General features: G+C 35.5%; 1 protein-coding gene across 2 annotated transcripts in view; it reads right to left on the bottom strand.

Moving 5' to 3' along the window:
- Positions 1–18,062, bottom strand: part of LOC127725738 (probable C-mannosyltransferase DPY19L3) — a 60,938-nt gene that overhangs the window by 13,182 nt on the left and 29,694 nt on the right. For both annotated transcript variants that reach the window (XM_052232954.1, XM_052232953.1), the window contains 6 exons: positions 16,061–16,151; positions 15,494–15,615; positions 15,010–15,155; positions 13,876–13,999; positions 12,064–12,198; positions 2,980–3,111 (listed from right to left, as the gene is read on the bottom strand). In XM_052232954.1, coding sequence (XP_052088914.1) covers positions 2,980–3,111; positions 12,064–12,198; positions 13,876–13,999; positions 15,010–15,155; positions 15,494–15,615; positions 16,061–16,151 — 750 coding nt within the window. The remainder of the gene's footprint in view (positions 1–2,979; positions 3,112–12,063; positions 12,199–13,875; positions 14,000–15,009; positions 15,156–15,493; positions 15,616–16,060; positions 16,152–18,062) is intronic.

Below are 18,062 nucleotides of genomic sequence, written 5' to 3' on the forward strand. Positions count from 1 at the left end.
TCTGGCAAGAACTGTACACATAAGAGCTAATAATGCAAATTTTCAGATAACTAATATTTCTAAGGGCATAACTCTTTTAAAAATGATTGATCGGCACTGATTATCGAACTTGTGCCAGACATTGCTCATATAAACCTACAATATAAGTTTCATAAACATCAGGCAAGAATTGTTCACATGAGAGCACTAACGATGCAATTTTCCATATAATTAATGTTTCCAAGGGGCGTAACTCTTTTTAATAAAATGCTCCGCAGGGCGCAGCTTGATACGACCGCAGAGGTCGAACCCTGAACAGTTGGGGCAAGTATGGACACTACATTCAAGCTTGATACAGCTTTGCATTTGGATTGTGATTAAATATTTGACACAGCATAGGTTTCTGACACAGAATGAATGTGGTCTAAGAACTTAAAAATTTTAAATTGGACATTCACCTTTTATGGTCCAATATCCAAAATCTAAATACATGGTTAGATTCAGCATATCAAAGAACCCCAAGAATTCAATTTTTGATGAAATCAAACAAAGTTTAATTTTGGACCCTTTAAACCTCAATGTGGAAAAAGTTGATAATGGGGCCCAAAAATCTAAATACATGGTTAGATTCAGCATATCAAAGAACCCCATATATTCAATTTTTGTTGAAATCAAACAGTTTTATTTTGGACCCCGATTTGGACCAACTTGAAAACTGGGCCCATAATCAAAAATCTAAATACATGTTTAGATTCAGCATATCAAAGAACCCTAAGAATTTAATTTTTGTTAAAATCAAACTAAGTTTAATTTTGGACCCTTTGGACCTTAATGTAGACCAATTTGAAAACGGAACCAAAAATTAAGAATCTAAATACACGGTTACATTCGGCATATCAAAGAACCCCAATAATTCAATTTTTGATGAAATCAAACAAAGAGTAATTTTGGACCCTTTGGACCTCAATGTGGACCAATTTAAAAACGGGGCCCAAAATCCAAAAACTAAATACACGGTTAGATTCAGCATATTAAAGAACCCCAAGAATTCAAGAATAAAACTCCATTGAAATTGGTCAAGAAATAAGCAATTTAAACGAAGTATCTTCTTTTGTACAATACTGTGCAATTAAATATTTCTTGCTATTGCGCAATACTGTACAATTGACAATTTCTTGCTATTGCGCAATATTGTGCTATTGGATATTTCTTGCTATTGCGCAATACTGTGCAATTGAAGATTTCTTGCTATTGCGCAATACTGTGCAATTGAAGATTTCTTGCTATTGTGCAATACTGTGCAATTGAAAATTTCTTGCTATTGCACAATACTTATTATATAATAATTTACACATCCTGTTTGGTGTGCAACTCCTACCATATCATTATTATTTGCTTTTAAATATAAATCAGAAATAACCAACTTAAAATGGAAAATTTTAAAAGAAAAAAAAAAGGAAAAAAAGAAAAAAAAGGAAAAAAAAAAAAAATCCCCCCCCCCCCAAATTTTTTGAACCCCCTTATGATTCATCACCCCCAAACTCAATCCCAGCCTTCCCTTTGTGGTATGGTACCTTGCAGTACAATTTCAGAGAGATCCATTCACTTGAACACAAGTTATTGTCTGGAAACTAGAAAAATGTGTATTTTGGCCCCTTTTTGGCCCCAAATTCCTAAACGTTTAGGGCAATTACCCCCAAACTCAAACCCAGCTTTCCCTTTGTGATATGGAACCTTGTAGTACAATTTCAGAAAGATCCATACACTTACACACAAGTTATTGTCCTGAAACTAGAAAAATGCTTGTTCTTTGCCCCTTTTTGGCCCCTAAATCCTAAAATATTGAAACAATTACCCCCATCATTAATCCCAGCCTTCCCTTTGTGGTATGGTACCTTGCAGTACAATTTCAGAGAGATCCATACACTTGAACACAAGTTATTGTCTGGAAACTAGAAAAATGCTTATTTTTGGCCCCTTTTTGGCTCCCAATTCCTAAACGTTTCGGCAATTACCCCCAAACTCAATTCCAGCTTTCCCTTTGTGATATGGAACCTTGTAGTACAATTTCAGAAAGATCCATACACTTACACACAAGTTATTGTCATGAAACTAGAAAAATGCTTGGTTTTTTGCCCCTTTTTTCGCCCCTAATTCCTAAAATTTTGAGGCAATTACCCCCAAAATCAATCCCAGCATTCCTTTTGTGATATGGAACCTTGTGGTACAATGTCAGAGAGATCCATACACTAACACAAGTTATGTCTGGAAGTTACAAAAATGCTTATTTTTGGCCCCTTTTTGGCCCCTAATTCCTTTACTCTTGGTACCATAACCCCCAAAATCAATCCCAACCTTCCTTTTGTGGTATTGAACCTTGTGGTAAAATTTGATAGAGATCCATTCACTTAAACTAAAATTAGAGTGCGAAAACCAATGTGTCTTCGGACGACGCCGGACGACGACGACTCGACGACGCCAACGTCATACCAATATACGACCACAAAAATTTTTTTGCGGTCGTATAAAAACAGTTGATTGGCACTGATTTTCTACTCGTCCGAGTCTTTGCTGATATAAATCTATGATACAAGTTTTATAAAAAGTCTGGCAAGAATGTACATTGAGAGTGCTAACAAGACCAGATGGAAGGAAGAATAGACGGAGAGACACCCAATATTTCTATGTCCCCCGTAACCCATCGTTTGGGGGACAGTCAGGCAGTTGGTTTTCTCTTTTAAATTGTTTCAAGTTTTGTAATGCTGGGACCATTTATAACTTATAAGGTTTGGGATTTGCTAATTGTTGAAGGACGTACAATGACCTTTAGTTGTTACATCGACGTCCTTTGGTCTGTGGTGGATAGTTGTCTCATTGGCAATAAAAAAACATCTGCTTATTTTTATATCTCTTATAAATAAATATTCCATAACTGTAAAATAAAACAGTTTTCTAATATGCTATTTAAGTTCTAAAAAATTTAAACATAATAAATCTTACCTTAAAATACATGAGTAATAATGAAGCAGGAATAAAACTCATGACTAATGACCCAAATATCATCAGGTTAATATACTGCATGATACTGGTTATTATCAACGAAGCAGCCTGGGCATAAAATACTACTCTAACCTTAAAAAAAATATATATAGATTATAAACAGCAACCCAACAAGATAAGTTCAACAAAAACAAATATTTCAGAGCTTACATTTGACATATGTAAATAATAAATATAAATCATATATAAATGCATTCACAAACTAGAGGCTCTAAAGAGCCTGTGTTGCTCGCTTAGGTCTATGTGCATCTTCAACAATGGACACTATCTAACATTGTGGACTAGAAGAGCATTCATGACAAAAATCTCTTTTTTTGTTGATCTGGTATTGCTGATAATTTTTTCCGTTAACACTTTCTCTCTATCTTCATAAGTTTTTGCCCCAAACACAAAAAAAGGTTAAAAAAAAACCTCATTTAAGGGTAATCACTCCTATAAAGAGCCTATTATTCATTTCAGCAAAATTTTCCTTATTTTTAGATCTTATCTATCTGTCTTTCATAGTTTTTAAGATAATAGGCACAAACAAAACAAAGTTGGTAAAATCATTATTCCAGAGCAAGAACTTGAATAAGGAGACGACCGACGATATCCACCATGCTGACTAATTTGTAGATCTTGTCTTTAACTAATCATTTACTAATGTACTGTGTATATATACATTTCAGGTATCAGTCATCCTTATAATTAAAGATATAAACCTAGGAAGATGTTGACTCTCACTTATGACTGATACTCAACTAACAGCTGAAACAAAGTGAATTATCATTATGCCAGTTTTACAGTGCCCTATAGACGGATGTGATTGGAAATCTCAGGACCTGGATGAAGTATTTGCAGCTGCTCTAACCACTGCTCTACAGATTCATGACAGAACCGTCCACACACCTCTGGCTCAACCAGCAACACACAAGTTAAAATTGGACCCACCTACTATAGCTGCAGGATGTGATCCAGATCAATGGTCGGCATTCACCAGACAGTGGAAAATGTATAAAACAGGGATGGCGATCACAGACAATGTCTTGCCCACAGCCCTTTTCTACTGCTGTGACACCAATCTCCGTACAGACATTATGAGTGACCTTCGAGGCGATGTCGCCAGTATGATAGAGACAGATCTTTTAAATGCTATCAAAAGGCTGGCCGTCAAAGAAGAAAGCACACTGGTCCAACGCATTAAATTGAACAGAATGACTCAATCACCTGGGTCAAATATCAGGACTTTTTTGGCCAGTCTCAGAGGCCAAGCATCACTCTGCCAGTATAAAGCCACGTGCAAAGAAATAGGTTGCAACCATATATTTGATTATAGTGATGAGATAATCAAGGACAATTTAGTCAGAGGTATTGCAGACCCAGAAATTATGTCTGACCTGCTAGGTGACTCCAAGACCAATAGAACACTAGAAGAGACTGTATCATTTATTGCTCAGAAAGAGCAGGGTAAAGTCACAAGGAGTGCAGTGGGAGATTCAGCTAGTGCCATGAGTGCTACATGTAATAATCAGAAACGACCCCAAGCAGCTGGAGCCAAATGTTGGGCATGTGGTGGTCCTGCTCATGGACAAAGGAATGATCACAAGGCCAGGTCTAGGTACTGTGAGGCTTGGACATTCACATGTGCTAAATGCACAGTTAAAGGTCATTACACCAAATCATGCAGCAAGTGCACTACCTGTGGAGTATGGGGCCACCGTGATGCATCTTCTAGAATCTGCGCTCAAGGTAAGGGCCACAGGAACCAGCCCAATCAAGGGAAATCAACCAAAGATTCAGACCAGGAACAAGTTGGTTATATCTATGAGCAGCTGTGCACCACATCTGAACAGACAAACCAAGCATCACGTCTTGAACATCACATATTTGATGGACATTGGGTGGCTCGACCTTCAAAACCCCACCCAATGCTTCTGGTGAACATGACACCCCTGCCTGAGGACCATGCATTGTTTGGGCATCCCATGCAAGACACCTCTAAGCTTAAGACAATCACTATGTCCATGGTGGCTGATACAGGGTGCCAAAGTTCAATCATACCTTTACAATCTGCAAACAACCTTGGAATAACAGAAAAGGATCTTCTTCCAGTCAAGCTTGTAATGCGTGGAGCTATAAAGGAAGACCTTGGTGTAATTGGAGCAGTCGCAGTAAGCGTTACAACAAAAGACAGTACTAGCAATGCCATGTCAACATGTTTATTGTGTTATGTCTCTGATACCATGGAAAGAGCTTTCATTTGCAGAGAAGCACTCATATCTCTGGGGATTATTCACACTAACTTTCCTAATGTGTCAACAGTTACATCTCCAAACATTGCTGCATCTATGGAAAACTCTGAAGAAGTAACCTGCTCATGTCCTAGACGTCGACCTTCACCACCACCTGTTCCCACAACTCTGCCTCCAGGTTTGAAGGCCACAGAGGAACACGTGGAGTCACTAAAAGGGTGGCTTCTTGATTACTATGGTGCTACAACATTTAATGTCTGTGAACATCAACCTTTACCGCTTATGAATTGTGAGCCTCTCCAACTCCATGTTGATCCTAATGCCACACCGGTAGCCGTCCACAAACCAGCACTTGTTCCAATCCATTGGCAGGATAAAGTTTATGCTGATCTGGAGAGGGATGTTCGCATTGGTGTACTGGAACGAGTAAGTCAAAACACACCTACAACTTGGTGCTCAAGGATGGTGGTAACCAGCAAGGCTGATGGCACTCCAAGGCGGACAGTAGACCTACAACCACAAAATCGACATTCCGTTCGGCAAACACATCATGTCCCAAGTCCCTTTCATCTGGCTGACCGCGTCCCTCAAGGCATGAAAAAAACAGTGACAGACGCTTTGAATGGGTACCACTCAGTGCCTATTCGTGAAGAAGATCGCCATTTCACGACATTCATCACACCATGGGGGCGCTACAGGTACAAGGTTGCTCCACAGGGATTCATGGCCAGCGGTGACGCTTACAATCAACGATTTGACGCTATAATATCAAATTTCAACGACAAGGTTAAATGCGTGGATGACACATGTATGTGGGCGAACTCCATTGAAGCAGCATTTTTTCAAGCATGTGATTGGCTCGACCTGTGTGCTCGTAACGGTATTACATTAAACCCAAAGAAGTTCCAATTTGCTCAAGACACTGTCAATTTTGCAGGACTAACAATCACCCAAACAAACATACGACCAAGTACCAAGTTCCTAGATGCAATTAGCAACTTCCCAACACCAACTGACATTACTGGTGCAAGAGCTTGGTTTGGGCTTATAAACCAAGGAGCATATGCATTTGCCATGGCAAGACAGATGAAACCTTTTCGTGCTCTATTGAAACCATCCACAACATTCTGCTGGACAAATGAATTAGATGAAGTATTTCACAAATCCAAAGAGATCATTATTCAGGAGATGAAGGAAGGTGTTCTTCTTTTTGACCCTGCTCGTATGACATGCCTAGCTACCGACTGGTCTGTTGACGGAATTGGGTTCTTCTTGATGCAGAAGTACTATCAGTGCTCAAGTAAAACCCCTACCTGCTGTAATGATGGTTGGAAATTATGTCTGGTTGGCAGCAGATTCACGCATCCAGCTGAAAGCAGGTATGCTCCTATCGAAGGTGAGGCCTTGGCTGTTGTGTACGCACTTCACCAAACACGCTACTATGTTCTTGGTTGCAAAGACCTTCTTGTTGCAACTGACCACAAGCCACTACTCCAGATTCTGAATGATCGATCACTAACAGACATCGACAAAAGACGACTCCTCAACCTCAAAGAGAAAACTTTAGGGTACAGGTTCACAATTATTCATGTACCAGGCAGAAAGAACCTTGGCCCAGATGCAGCGTCAAGGTATCCTGTTGGACCACCAGATAGTCTGAACTTACCTGGTGAAGCACCTGAACTTGATTCCCTCGTTAACATGACTGCTCATTATCATGATACACTCACCAGTATATGTCTACATACAGAGGATAATGATACAGCTAATGACACCTCCACAGTCGCTGCTGCCACTTGTGCCTTGAATGCTGTTATCACAGTTGTTACTTGGAGCATGGTCCGTGAGGCCACAGCATCAGACCCTACATTTGTAAATCTCATCAGACAGCTGGAGGTAGGGTTCCCAGAAGACTGCAAGGAGCTACCAACAGACTTGCGTCCTTACCATCGCTTTGCATCCAGTTTATGCACCGTGGATGGTGTAGTTCTTATGGGCCAACGAATTGTTATACCACCAGCTCTTCGCAAACCAGTACTCAATGCTCTACACGCAGCCCACCAAGGAGTCAGCGCTATGCGTGCAAGGGCCATGGACTCTGTGTATTGGCCTGATATCACAGTAGATATTACCCGGGTGAGAGATCAGTGTGTTCACTGCCATCAGATGGCCAAGTCAAACCCTATGCAGCCACCATCTGACATAACACCTCCAGATTATCCGTTCCAGATGATTTGCAGTGACTACTTCACATATAACAGTAATGACTATGTAGTTATTGTTGACAGGTATTCAAACTGGCCAATGGTATACAAGTCTGAATCAGGTGCAGAGGGACTTGTCAAGAGACTTCGTGAGACTTTCGTGACATTTGGCATCCCAGAAGAGTTGACGTCCGATGGAGGTCCACAGTTCACAGCAGGGAAGACTCAAGAGTTTTTAAAGGCCTGGGAGGTTCGTCATAGACTTTCATCAGTTGCAAACCCACACGCTAACTGCAGGGCTGAGATGGCGGTAAAAATAGTGAAACGCATGCTGGTGGACAACATCACTGCTATTGGATCGCTGGATGTTGATAAATTCCAGAGAGCTTTACTAATGTACAGAAATTCTATTGACCCTGAGACAAAAGCATCACCAGCATTGATTCTGTTTGGTCGACCCATTCGTGATGCAATTCCCATACTGATGGGTAGATACTCTCCTCACGAAACATGGACTGAGTTAATGTCTCATCGAGAGATGGCACTTGCCAAACGTCATTCGAGGGAACATGAACGGTGGAATGAACACACTCATCACCTGCCGACACTACAGGTTGGAGATCATGTGTACATACAAAACTTGGTAGGCAACCATCCCAGGAGATGGGAACGCACAGGAACAGTTGTTGAAGTACGCCAATACCACCAGTATGTTATACGTGTAGATGGCACAGGCCGAGTAACTATCCGCAACCGCCAGCACCTTCGAAAGTTCACTCCTTTTCAAACCAACCAAACACAAGGTACTTTGATTGCACCTACTACAGTTCAACATCAGGAAGTAATCTTGAACTCTCCAACTACATCCAAGACGACAGAGCCACAAGTGCCCAAGATTCCCTTGTCTTTATCACCATCAAGATTCTTAAGTCAACCAGCTGCATTGAATGAGACACCGATTACAGTCCCCACTCAAAAACCGGCAACTCAGACAATTCAACAGCCTCCACAAATAGATTTGGACCAGTCATACCACCACACCCCTGAACCAGATGTACCTGCTATGACTAGGATACCACGTGCTCTTTCCCGTCTTCAGCCACACAATAAAGCTGGGGAAAAGGAACTATTGACACCACGAAGACCGAGCCGCCGCTACATAACAGAACATAACATTGATGAATCAGGAACTGATTAATGAATTATATTTAGACATTAATAAGTGAATCTAGAGACTTTTTGTTTGAAATTGTGAAAGGACATCATGCATTTAATTTTGTTCGCGTCCAGAAGACTTAACAGAAAATTCCTGAAGATTTATTTTCTTATAGACTTGACTTTATTTGTTTAAGTTTTTTTCGTATCCTAAAAAACTTGTCCCCGGGGGAGGAGATAACTAATCATTTACTAATGTACTGTGTATATATACATTTCAGGTATCAGTCATCCTTATAATTAAAGATATAAACCTAGGAAGATGTTGACTCTCATTTAGTCTTGTTAATCAATTTTGCTATATAAAGTCTATCTATCTATTATAGTTTTCAAGGTAATAGGCAAAAACACTAAAAATCTTCATTAAAGAGCAATAACTCCAAAAAAGGAGTCAACTGATGATTTTTGCCATATTTGACTTATTTATAAATCTTGACTTTCTCATCATTTTTGCTTCTTTTAAGTTTCTATCTATCAATTATAGTTTTTAAGACATAAGGCAAAACACAAATAATTAGTTAAAACCATCATTAAAGGCCAATAACTCCAATAAGGAGTCATCTGACTATTTCAGTCATCTTGACTTGTCTTGCTGAACACTTTTGCTTATTTACGTTTCTATCTATCTATTATAGTTTTGGCGACATAAGGCAAAAACACAAAAAAATAGTAAAAAAATTACCATTAAAGGACAGTAACTCCAATAAGGAGCCATCTGACGATTACTGTCATGTCTGACTTATTTGTTGATCTTGTCTTGCTGATCACTTCTGCTATTTCAAGTTTCTCTCTATCTTTTTTAGTTTTCATAAAAGGCAAAAATGAAAAAAATTGGATAAAGGGCAATAACTCCTATAAGAAGTTGTCTGACAGTTTTGATGTAAATGTACAATAGGTAGACCTCAACATTCTGAACATTTCTGCCTTATCAGATTTTCTCTATTTATAACATTTTCAAGATAATAGACAAAAAGTTTGACCCTGTAGTTTCAGAGGCGATTTGTGTAAAAGTTAAAACGACAACAACGACGTACGACTAATGACAGATGCCAAGAAATGAGAAAAGATGAGCTTATCAGTGCTTAAACAATATAATTAGATTATTATAGATGTGCCCTGCATTCTTTCTGAATAATATAACAACTGTGATGTGTGTAGTTTCCATAAACTTGTGTGCTGGTCTAACTGATGTTTAATCCACAACTAGTAATATTCAAAGAAATACTGCTAAAGCACATTTAGCTTGCATTATATATAGATATAATACTTTTTGTAAGTCTATTTCAAAAGTAGGTTAATACATAACACACAAATATTCAGCTCAATATTTAAAGGAATACACCAAAAAGTGTATATCTACAATTTTCATTGGCTTTGTAAAAAGTCCACATGCTTATAAAGGATGAAAATACAACTATCTACCAAAAATTAGTTTTGTGTTTGGAAGCACAATAAAAAGTGTGTTTAGTATTTAAGATGATGGAAGGATGTAATCTATGTTTTATGCTTTATTCAACAGAAGGCAGACTGCAATGTACAAGTTCAGTCTATTAGTACATGTATACTAATAGATTCTACAACTGCATCGAGTGTGATATGATATTTCTTGAGTCAAGACATTTAAATTTTTCTATTTAAAATGTGAGGTTTAATGCGTTCTTTAAATGATTAGAAATAACTGTTGAGAGTGGAGAAATTTCGTATTGCATGAGATTTAGTTGTAAAATCTATTTCTCTAATGATTTTTAGACAATAAGTTGACACTTTTCATCCTTCAACGATTTTCTATGTGATATCATCAGGCATGGTCGCCTTTTTTTCATGACTTCACAATTAACAAGAAAATTTGCATCATAATTGAAATTTGACAAATGGAGAACTGAGACCACACAAACTACACGTTGATTTTTAAACAAGAGTGAACATGCTGAAATGTCTTGCCTGCTTTACTGACCATTGATTTAATGTGGATAGTCCTAAATATAAAGCTTTACTACAAGTATCAAATAACTTAACATGATCCAAGAAAATGAGGTCAAGGTCAGATAAACAAAACCGAAAATACATGTACACCTTACAAGCATTCCATACACCAAATATAGTTGACCTATTGCTTATAGTTTCTAAGAAACATTAACTTAACCAGGAAAACTTAACATTAACCAATGAACCATGAAAATGAGGTCAAGGTCAGATGAACCATACCAAACAGACAAGAACACCTTACAATTAATCTATGCATTAAATACAGTTGACCTATTGCTTATAGTATCTAAGAAACAAACTTAACCATGAATACTGAACATTGACCAATGAACCATGAAAATGAGGTCAAGGTCAGATGATACCTGCCAGAACCTGAGTGAGACATGATACACCTAACAATCATTCCATAAACCAAATAAAGTTGATCTATTGCTTATAGTATCTTAAGAAACAAACTTAACCATGAAAACTGAACATTGACCAATGAACCATGAAAATGAGGTCAAGGTCAGATGATACCTGCCAGAACCTGAGTGAGACATGATACACCTAACAATCATTCCATAAACCAAATAAAGTTGATCTATTGCTTATAGTATCTTAAGAAACAAACTTAACCATGAAAACTGAACATTGACCAATGAACCATGAAAATGAGGTCAAGGTCAGATGATACCTAAGAGACAGACGTATACACCTTACAATCATTCCATACACCAAATATAGTTGACCTATTGCTTATAGTTTAAGAAAAACCAAAAACTTAACACTGAGCAATGAACGTGAAAATGAGGTCAAGGTCAAATAAAACTAGCCAGACTGACATATAAATCGTAAAATATTTCCAAGCACCAAATATAGTTGGCCTATTGCATATAGTATTAGAAAAAAGACCAAAACACAAAAACTTAACTTTATCCAATGAACCATGAAAATAAGGCTAAGTTCAAATGACACCTGCTAGATGGACATGTACACCTTACAATCATTCCATACACCAAATATAGTATCTGATATATGGACTTGACCAGGAAAACTTAACCTTGTTCACTTATCCATGAAATGAGGTCGAGGTCAGATGAAAAAAGTCTGACAGGCATGAGGACCTCGCAAGATATGCACATACTAAATATAGTTATCCTATTACTCATTATTAGAGAGAAATAAACATTACAAAAAAAAGAAGTCGCAGGCTCGACAAAAATCAAACGGTTGAGAAAAGTATCAATCAGATAAGAATCAGAGAAAAATATATATGAATATTATTTAAGTATCTGCAGAAAATCAAGACAACTGATGCTTTCTAAATGGATAAAATTGTATACCACAGTTTCTTAGTGGTGAAAGCATGATCCAGCAGCTGAATACTGAAAAAAGATGAACTTTACCTTTCTTGGTGGAATCATATCCAGTACCCATACACCAAACAAGGCAAAAGCTTGTAACAGGAATATAAACTGATTAAACTGCCAAAACAAGGCAAACAGGAATGTACTGACGAATATTATCCATATACATAATTTCTGAAAAAAAGGAAAAATAAAATATTCATTATATTCACAGTAAATTCAGAAATTTTTATAAGTTTTTCTTATTGCAACAAGATAATGTCCCCAAAAATAACAATAGGGCACATGCTGAAATGTCTATCCTGCTTAACAGACCATTAACTATATGCTGAAAGTCTTAAAGATAAAGGTTTTACTACAATTATCACAAAAACTTAAAACTTTTGTATATCCATGACAATGAGGTCAAGGTCAGAAAAATCCTGCCAGACAAACATGTACACCAGACAAATATTCCATACACCAAATATAGCTAACCAATTGCTATAAGTATTTGAAAAACAGACCAAAACATAAAAACTTAATATTGACCAATGAACCATGAAAATGAGGTCAAGGTCATATGATACCTACCAGAAAGACACATACAGCTTACAATCATTCCATACACCACAAATAGTCGACCTATTGCTTATAGTACTTGAAAAACAGACCAACACACAAAAACTTCACATTGACCAATGACCCATGAAAATGAAGTCAAGGTCAGATGAAACCTAAAGGACTGACATGTTTATCTTACAATCATTACATACACCACATATAGTTCACCTGCTGCTTATAGTATTTGAGAAATGGACCTAGTCATGTAACTTTAACATTGATCAGTGATCCATAAAATGAGGTTGAGGTCAGGTAAACCCTGTCTGACAGACACGTAGACGTTGCAAGGAACCCATATACCAAATAAAGTTATCCTATTACTCATAATAAGTGAGAAATTTACATGACAAAGAAACTATAATCTTTTTTTTCAAGCAGTCACTGAACCATGAAAATGAGGTCTAGGACAAAGGACATATGACAGAGGGAAACTTCGTAACATAAGGTATATGCATACAAGGTATGAAGCATCCAGGTATTCAACCTTCTGAAATATAAAGCATTATACAAATAGTATGTGCCACCGCCACCAGATAATAATCCCTATGTCTCACATACTGTGACTTTTGTCTCAGGAAAACAAAAACTTGCATTTTAAATTTTGATAGCATTATTTGTTTGCAGCATTTCATGAAATCATAATTATTAATCTTGCATTTATGTCAATTATTCAACGATCAAATAATAAATGCCCGCAATAATTTCTGAATTTGCAGTATTTGAAGTTTGTTTAGTAATATCTGGTAGTTTGTTGTACCTGATTGTTCAATAGATTTTTGTTATGACATCATGCTACTTATCATGGTTATTACATTTAGTGATTGAAAATGCATGATAGCCAGAGAGTTAACCAATAAAAATGTGTGTGTGCTAGCCATTTAAACAGTGTCTTAAGTATTGAACGATAATATCTTTTGATGTTTAATTAATCAATCCTGTTTAAAACAATCAATCATCTCTTTGAATTAATAAAGCTTCTTTTTTTTTCAAGTTATCCAACTATTAATAACTTAATGAATGTTAAATATAACAATGATACATTACCAAAAATTGTGATTTGTCTACTAAATGAATCATTTAATTGACAATAAATTTGGAGATAAATGTTTCTCACCTTAAAAATTTCTCATAGTATGAGATCTCCCCATTCAGAAAAACTTGACAAAAATATACTTGATATGACTTTGTATAAAACAGGTTATTTTTATGACTTGACACCCCACCAAGGCTTACCAAATTTGATCATACCTCCTTCACAAGTGTGAGATTGGGTCTAAAGAAAAATGAAATCGCTGCAATCTGTACCCATAGAAATGGCAGTGAAAAACTCTCTCTTAATGGTACCACATACTCCACTCTTGTTGTATCTACTCTGAAATGTTGTAATTCAATGAATATTGCAGATATGATATACAAATTATTATTATCATTAATACTATATCTTTCATAAAAAAAAATCTTTTTTTTTTGCTTATTTATGGTGTTATTTTACACATTTACATGTAAATTTTATATTTCATTTATTCTACATTTAATGTATTGATCAGATGCCTTAGTACATATGCTCATTCACTATCATATAAAACAAGGGAAGTCAGTAATGCATAATTTTCAATTTTTGAATAAAAGAATTTCCCATTATGACATAATCCTGAAGCAAATATCTCCATTATCTTGCCTATTTTCTTTAACAATTACAAGCAATAATGTAATTATCCTTGATAATGTCTTACAGCATCATTGGATTGTCATTGTTTATTTATGATATTCGGTTTCTGTTGTAGTGTTCCAATATAGTCAGTCTCTTTAGAATTATACCTTTTATTAGTATTTGTGTTAGTGGGTACTGCCTCATTGACATATACCCTATATCTCCATTTGTTCACACTTTTTATAACAGAAAAATTAACTGTACTGCACAATATTGTAAAAGTTATGTTCAAATAATAAAAAATTGATGAATAACAATCAGTTCAGAATTAGGCAGAATAGGCCAAACATTTATAACAAACAAGAAATCAAAATGGTCATCACTTTATTTTACTGAATCAAAGAATATGATAAATAACTTGAAAACTCTAATAGTTGATATGGGAGTCATGGACTGATAACAAACACATATGTAATACATTTTAGACAGGGCAATAAGGAGCAGAAAGGAACATGATTGTCTTCTCTGTTTATTTGCCTTACATGGTGGCTGTCTCCTTGACATAGACCCCATATATCCATTTATTCATATTGTCAATTACAGAAAAAATAATTGTACTGCATCACAATGTAAAAGTTATGTTATAAAAAAAACACTAAATGGTATGATACAGCCTAAATCTGAAAAAGCTAAAACTTTAATTCACAGTATATAGTTTTCCTGATACTTACTTGTTAAAAATGTAGAAACAAGCAGCAAGTATGCCCGCCAACCAAGATCCACTCAGCATCCATGATGTGGCAAATAAGGCCCATATTAACATGGCATGGAGTCCCCATACTGAATTCAGGTAAAAGTAAACAGGTTCTACCCAACTCTACAACATACAAATAGTTTTACAAAATGTAGAAGATATTTCAAGGAGTCCAAACTGACCTAATCACAAATTTAAACAAATTGTTGACATAGCCATTGCCGGAAACAGCATACTTTAGTCTGGCTTTTGAGATGATTGTTGCAGGTGAGACAAAAACCTGATCCCTTATATTGACAAATGTTAAAGACAAAAGGAGTGATCATAATAATAAACATTGTTGCATTCATTAAATTAATGTTGATTTAAACAAGGGGAAGAGAAAAAGGCAGGAAAGAAAAATATATGGTTTACACGATTAAAGTAATAATACAATACCCATTTAAACATAAACTGTTTACCTTAATAGGAAGTATTCTGTACATAATACTGAGTATAACCTCTTGGTAAATGTTCATTCTTTCTAGAATATTAATGGTATCTGGGTGTTCTGTTACATTATCATGTGTGATTTGATGTAAACCTGAAATAATAAAAGTAGGTCACAATGATACAGTTTTACATATAATGTAAAAGCAAGGGTCCTGAAGTTATATAAATGATATATAACTCATTTCAAAATTAGCATGAACTGAAATGATTGTTTAATACTTCACTGTTCACTGTGTATAATATTGCAATATTATCGAATTAAAAATGTCTTATAACTATGAACTCTTACAAACCAGTTCTCTCTAATCAAAAATATAATACTCTAGACAATGAATGTTATGTTACAATTTAATGTGTTATATGTAAGAAATTAGAGGGGAAAAATTGTAACCTGGAAACTTTTCTGAAGTCTTATTTTTATGAAATGGATCTTCTTACTTACTTCTTTGGATGAAGTTGTGATGTAAACATGATGTCATAATTTTGTTTATTTGTTTTAAATTCTTATTGCAGTGCTTGAAAACTTAAAAACATACCATCAGTTATTGAAGGAGCTAACACCATTGTCTTGTAGTAGGAATAGTATAGTCCTGATTCTGTACGGAAAGAAATCTCTCTTTCGACCTCCTGAAAAATTAAAATGAAAATATTGTAGAGAAATAGTAGAAATTCCATTGATTAATGGCTTCTTTCAGAGATAAATCTTCATGAACCAATAAATAAATATACTATGGCTTCTTGTAAAGATACATCTTCTGGAACCAATAACCAAATCTTCAATGGCTTCTCACTTCAACTGTGTATAAGATCTTAAGTTTGTAGTCTTTAAAGTTTATACATCATTAATGAAATGTTTAACTTGTATAATATTGTCAAAATGGACCACATGTATTGGTGGGCATGAACCCCTCTTTTTCTTTTCTACTTAGTTTCAGCGGTGAAGAAATATTCCATCTGATTTATATTGTTCTTGGTCTTATCCATACAATCTTACAATAACAGCAGTAACTGTTTCCCCTCTTTAACACCGTAAAGGAACAAAAATTGTGTTTGTGTGTAGTGGGAGGAGGTCCATACCCCAATCACCTGCAAAATAGACAACTTATAAATGAATATTAAAGTACATCCTAAATAATTCCCACACAAATAATTTCACAGAACTCATAATCAACAAAATCTAAATTGTATAAGATTAATTCCCAAAGGAGTCTGCAACCTTTTACTTGTCTACTTGTATATACAGCTATCAATACCATTCTCATATTCTTGTTTGTTGGATCTTAACAAAATCTACACTTTACGATTGTAACGTCACATACTGATAGAACAATAGCCCTCTAAAACTAATTTTTACTGTTATTAATAAAATATATGAAACTGTGACAGTAGCCCTCTATCAAAAGTTTTCAAAATTAGTCCTGTTAAAACCAGACCATATTTCAAGTTGTTTTGTTGAAAATACTAAAGGTACTTTTTTAACTGTAATTTAAATAAAATATATGAAACTTAACAAGAATTTTGATCATTTATGGACAAACAATGTCATTCTTTTCCTCTCTGACTCACCATATTTTACGACAAAAGCATCAATTGAACTAAAGCAGAAATCCATAGAAAGACATAGCTTTGAGTGTGCAGCAGCTAGCTTTTCCTGATTAACATTCAACAAGTGCACTGAAGCCCAAAAGTTAAAGATATAAAAAGAAATAAAAAGGAACATAAAAATCTTATCCAAATAATTAAAGTCTCATATATTTTACAATATTTTCTGTATTGGCTGTACACATCCCTACTAGTCCATAGGCTATTTACTTTTAAAGAAAACCATTTGTATAAAAATAACATCCTTGTCTATTGTTCACTATGGCATTGTGTTGGTAGCACAGTAAATAATGAATTAAGATTTTATTTCAGAAGACAGATACAAGCATGTCCAGTGTTACAAAACATTATGAATACAAGGAGATATGTGCCAATCAGACAGCAACCCAATCGAAAAAAGCAACTAATAGACATGAAAAGGTCACTGTTCAGCCTTCATCAACTGACAGGTGTCTATACAATATGTCAAGCTCTAAAGTATTTGGAGTCTAAAAGAAGCTGTCAATAGATTTAATACTTTCAAAAAATTACCATAAATACTGTATTCTCAAAATTACCAAAAACATTTTAAGATATGACAGAAAAACAAATTGCGATGTTCCTAACTTGGAACCATAATTCTCTAAGAAATTACGAAAGCTAGTTGCACGTATACTGATGTAATGTAGGCATTTTACTGAAAATATTTCAGTTTTTAAAGGGTATTTATTATTCTATTAGGTAATGTCCATTCTAGGACATTTGTAATCTTGAATGGAACATGAAATATTTGACATTGTATAGACCTGTCAATTGATGAAGAGTGTAATATCTTAATCCCATTCATGAATCATATACTGTCTGTGTATCTCATTTTATGATACAGATTCTACAATATTTACAACCTAAATGTTACAATCCTAAAATAATTATTGTCAGTTTGTCAGTCATTTTAAG

This window comes from Mytilus californianus, unplaced genomic scaffold (genome assembly GCF_021869535.1).
Source record: "Mytilus californianus isolate M0D057914Y unplaced genomic scaffold, xbMytCali1.0.p SCAF_15, whole genome shotgun sequence".
In the NCBI taxonomy this organism is placed as follows: Eukaryota; Metazoa; Mollusca; class Bivalvia; order Mytilida; family Mytilidae; genus Mytilus; species Mytilus californianus.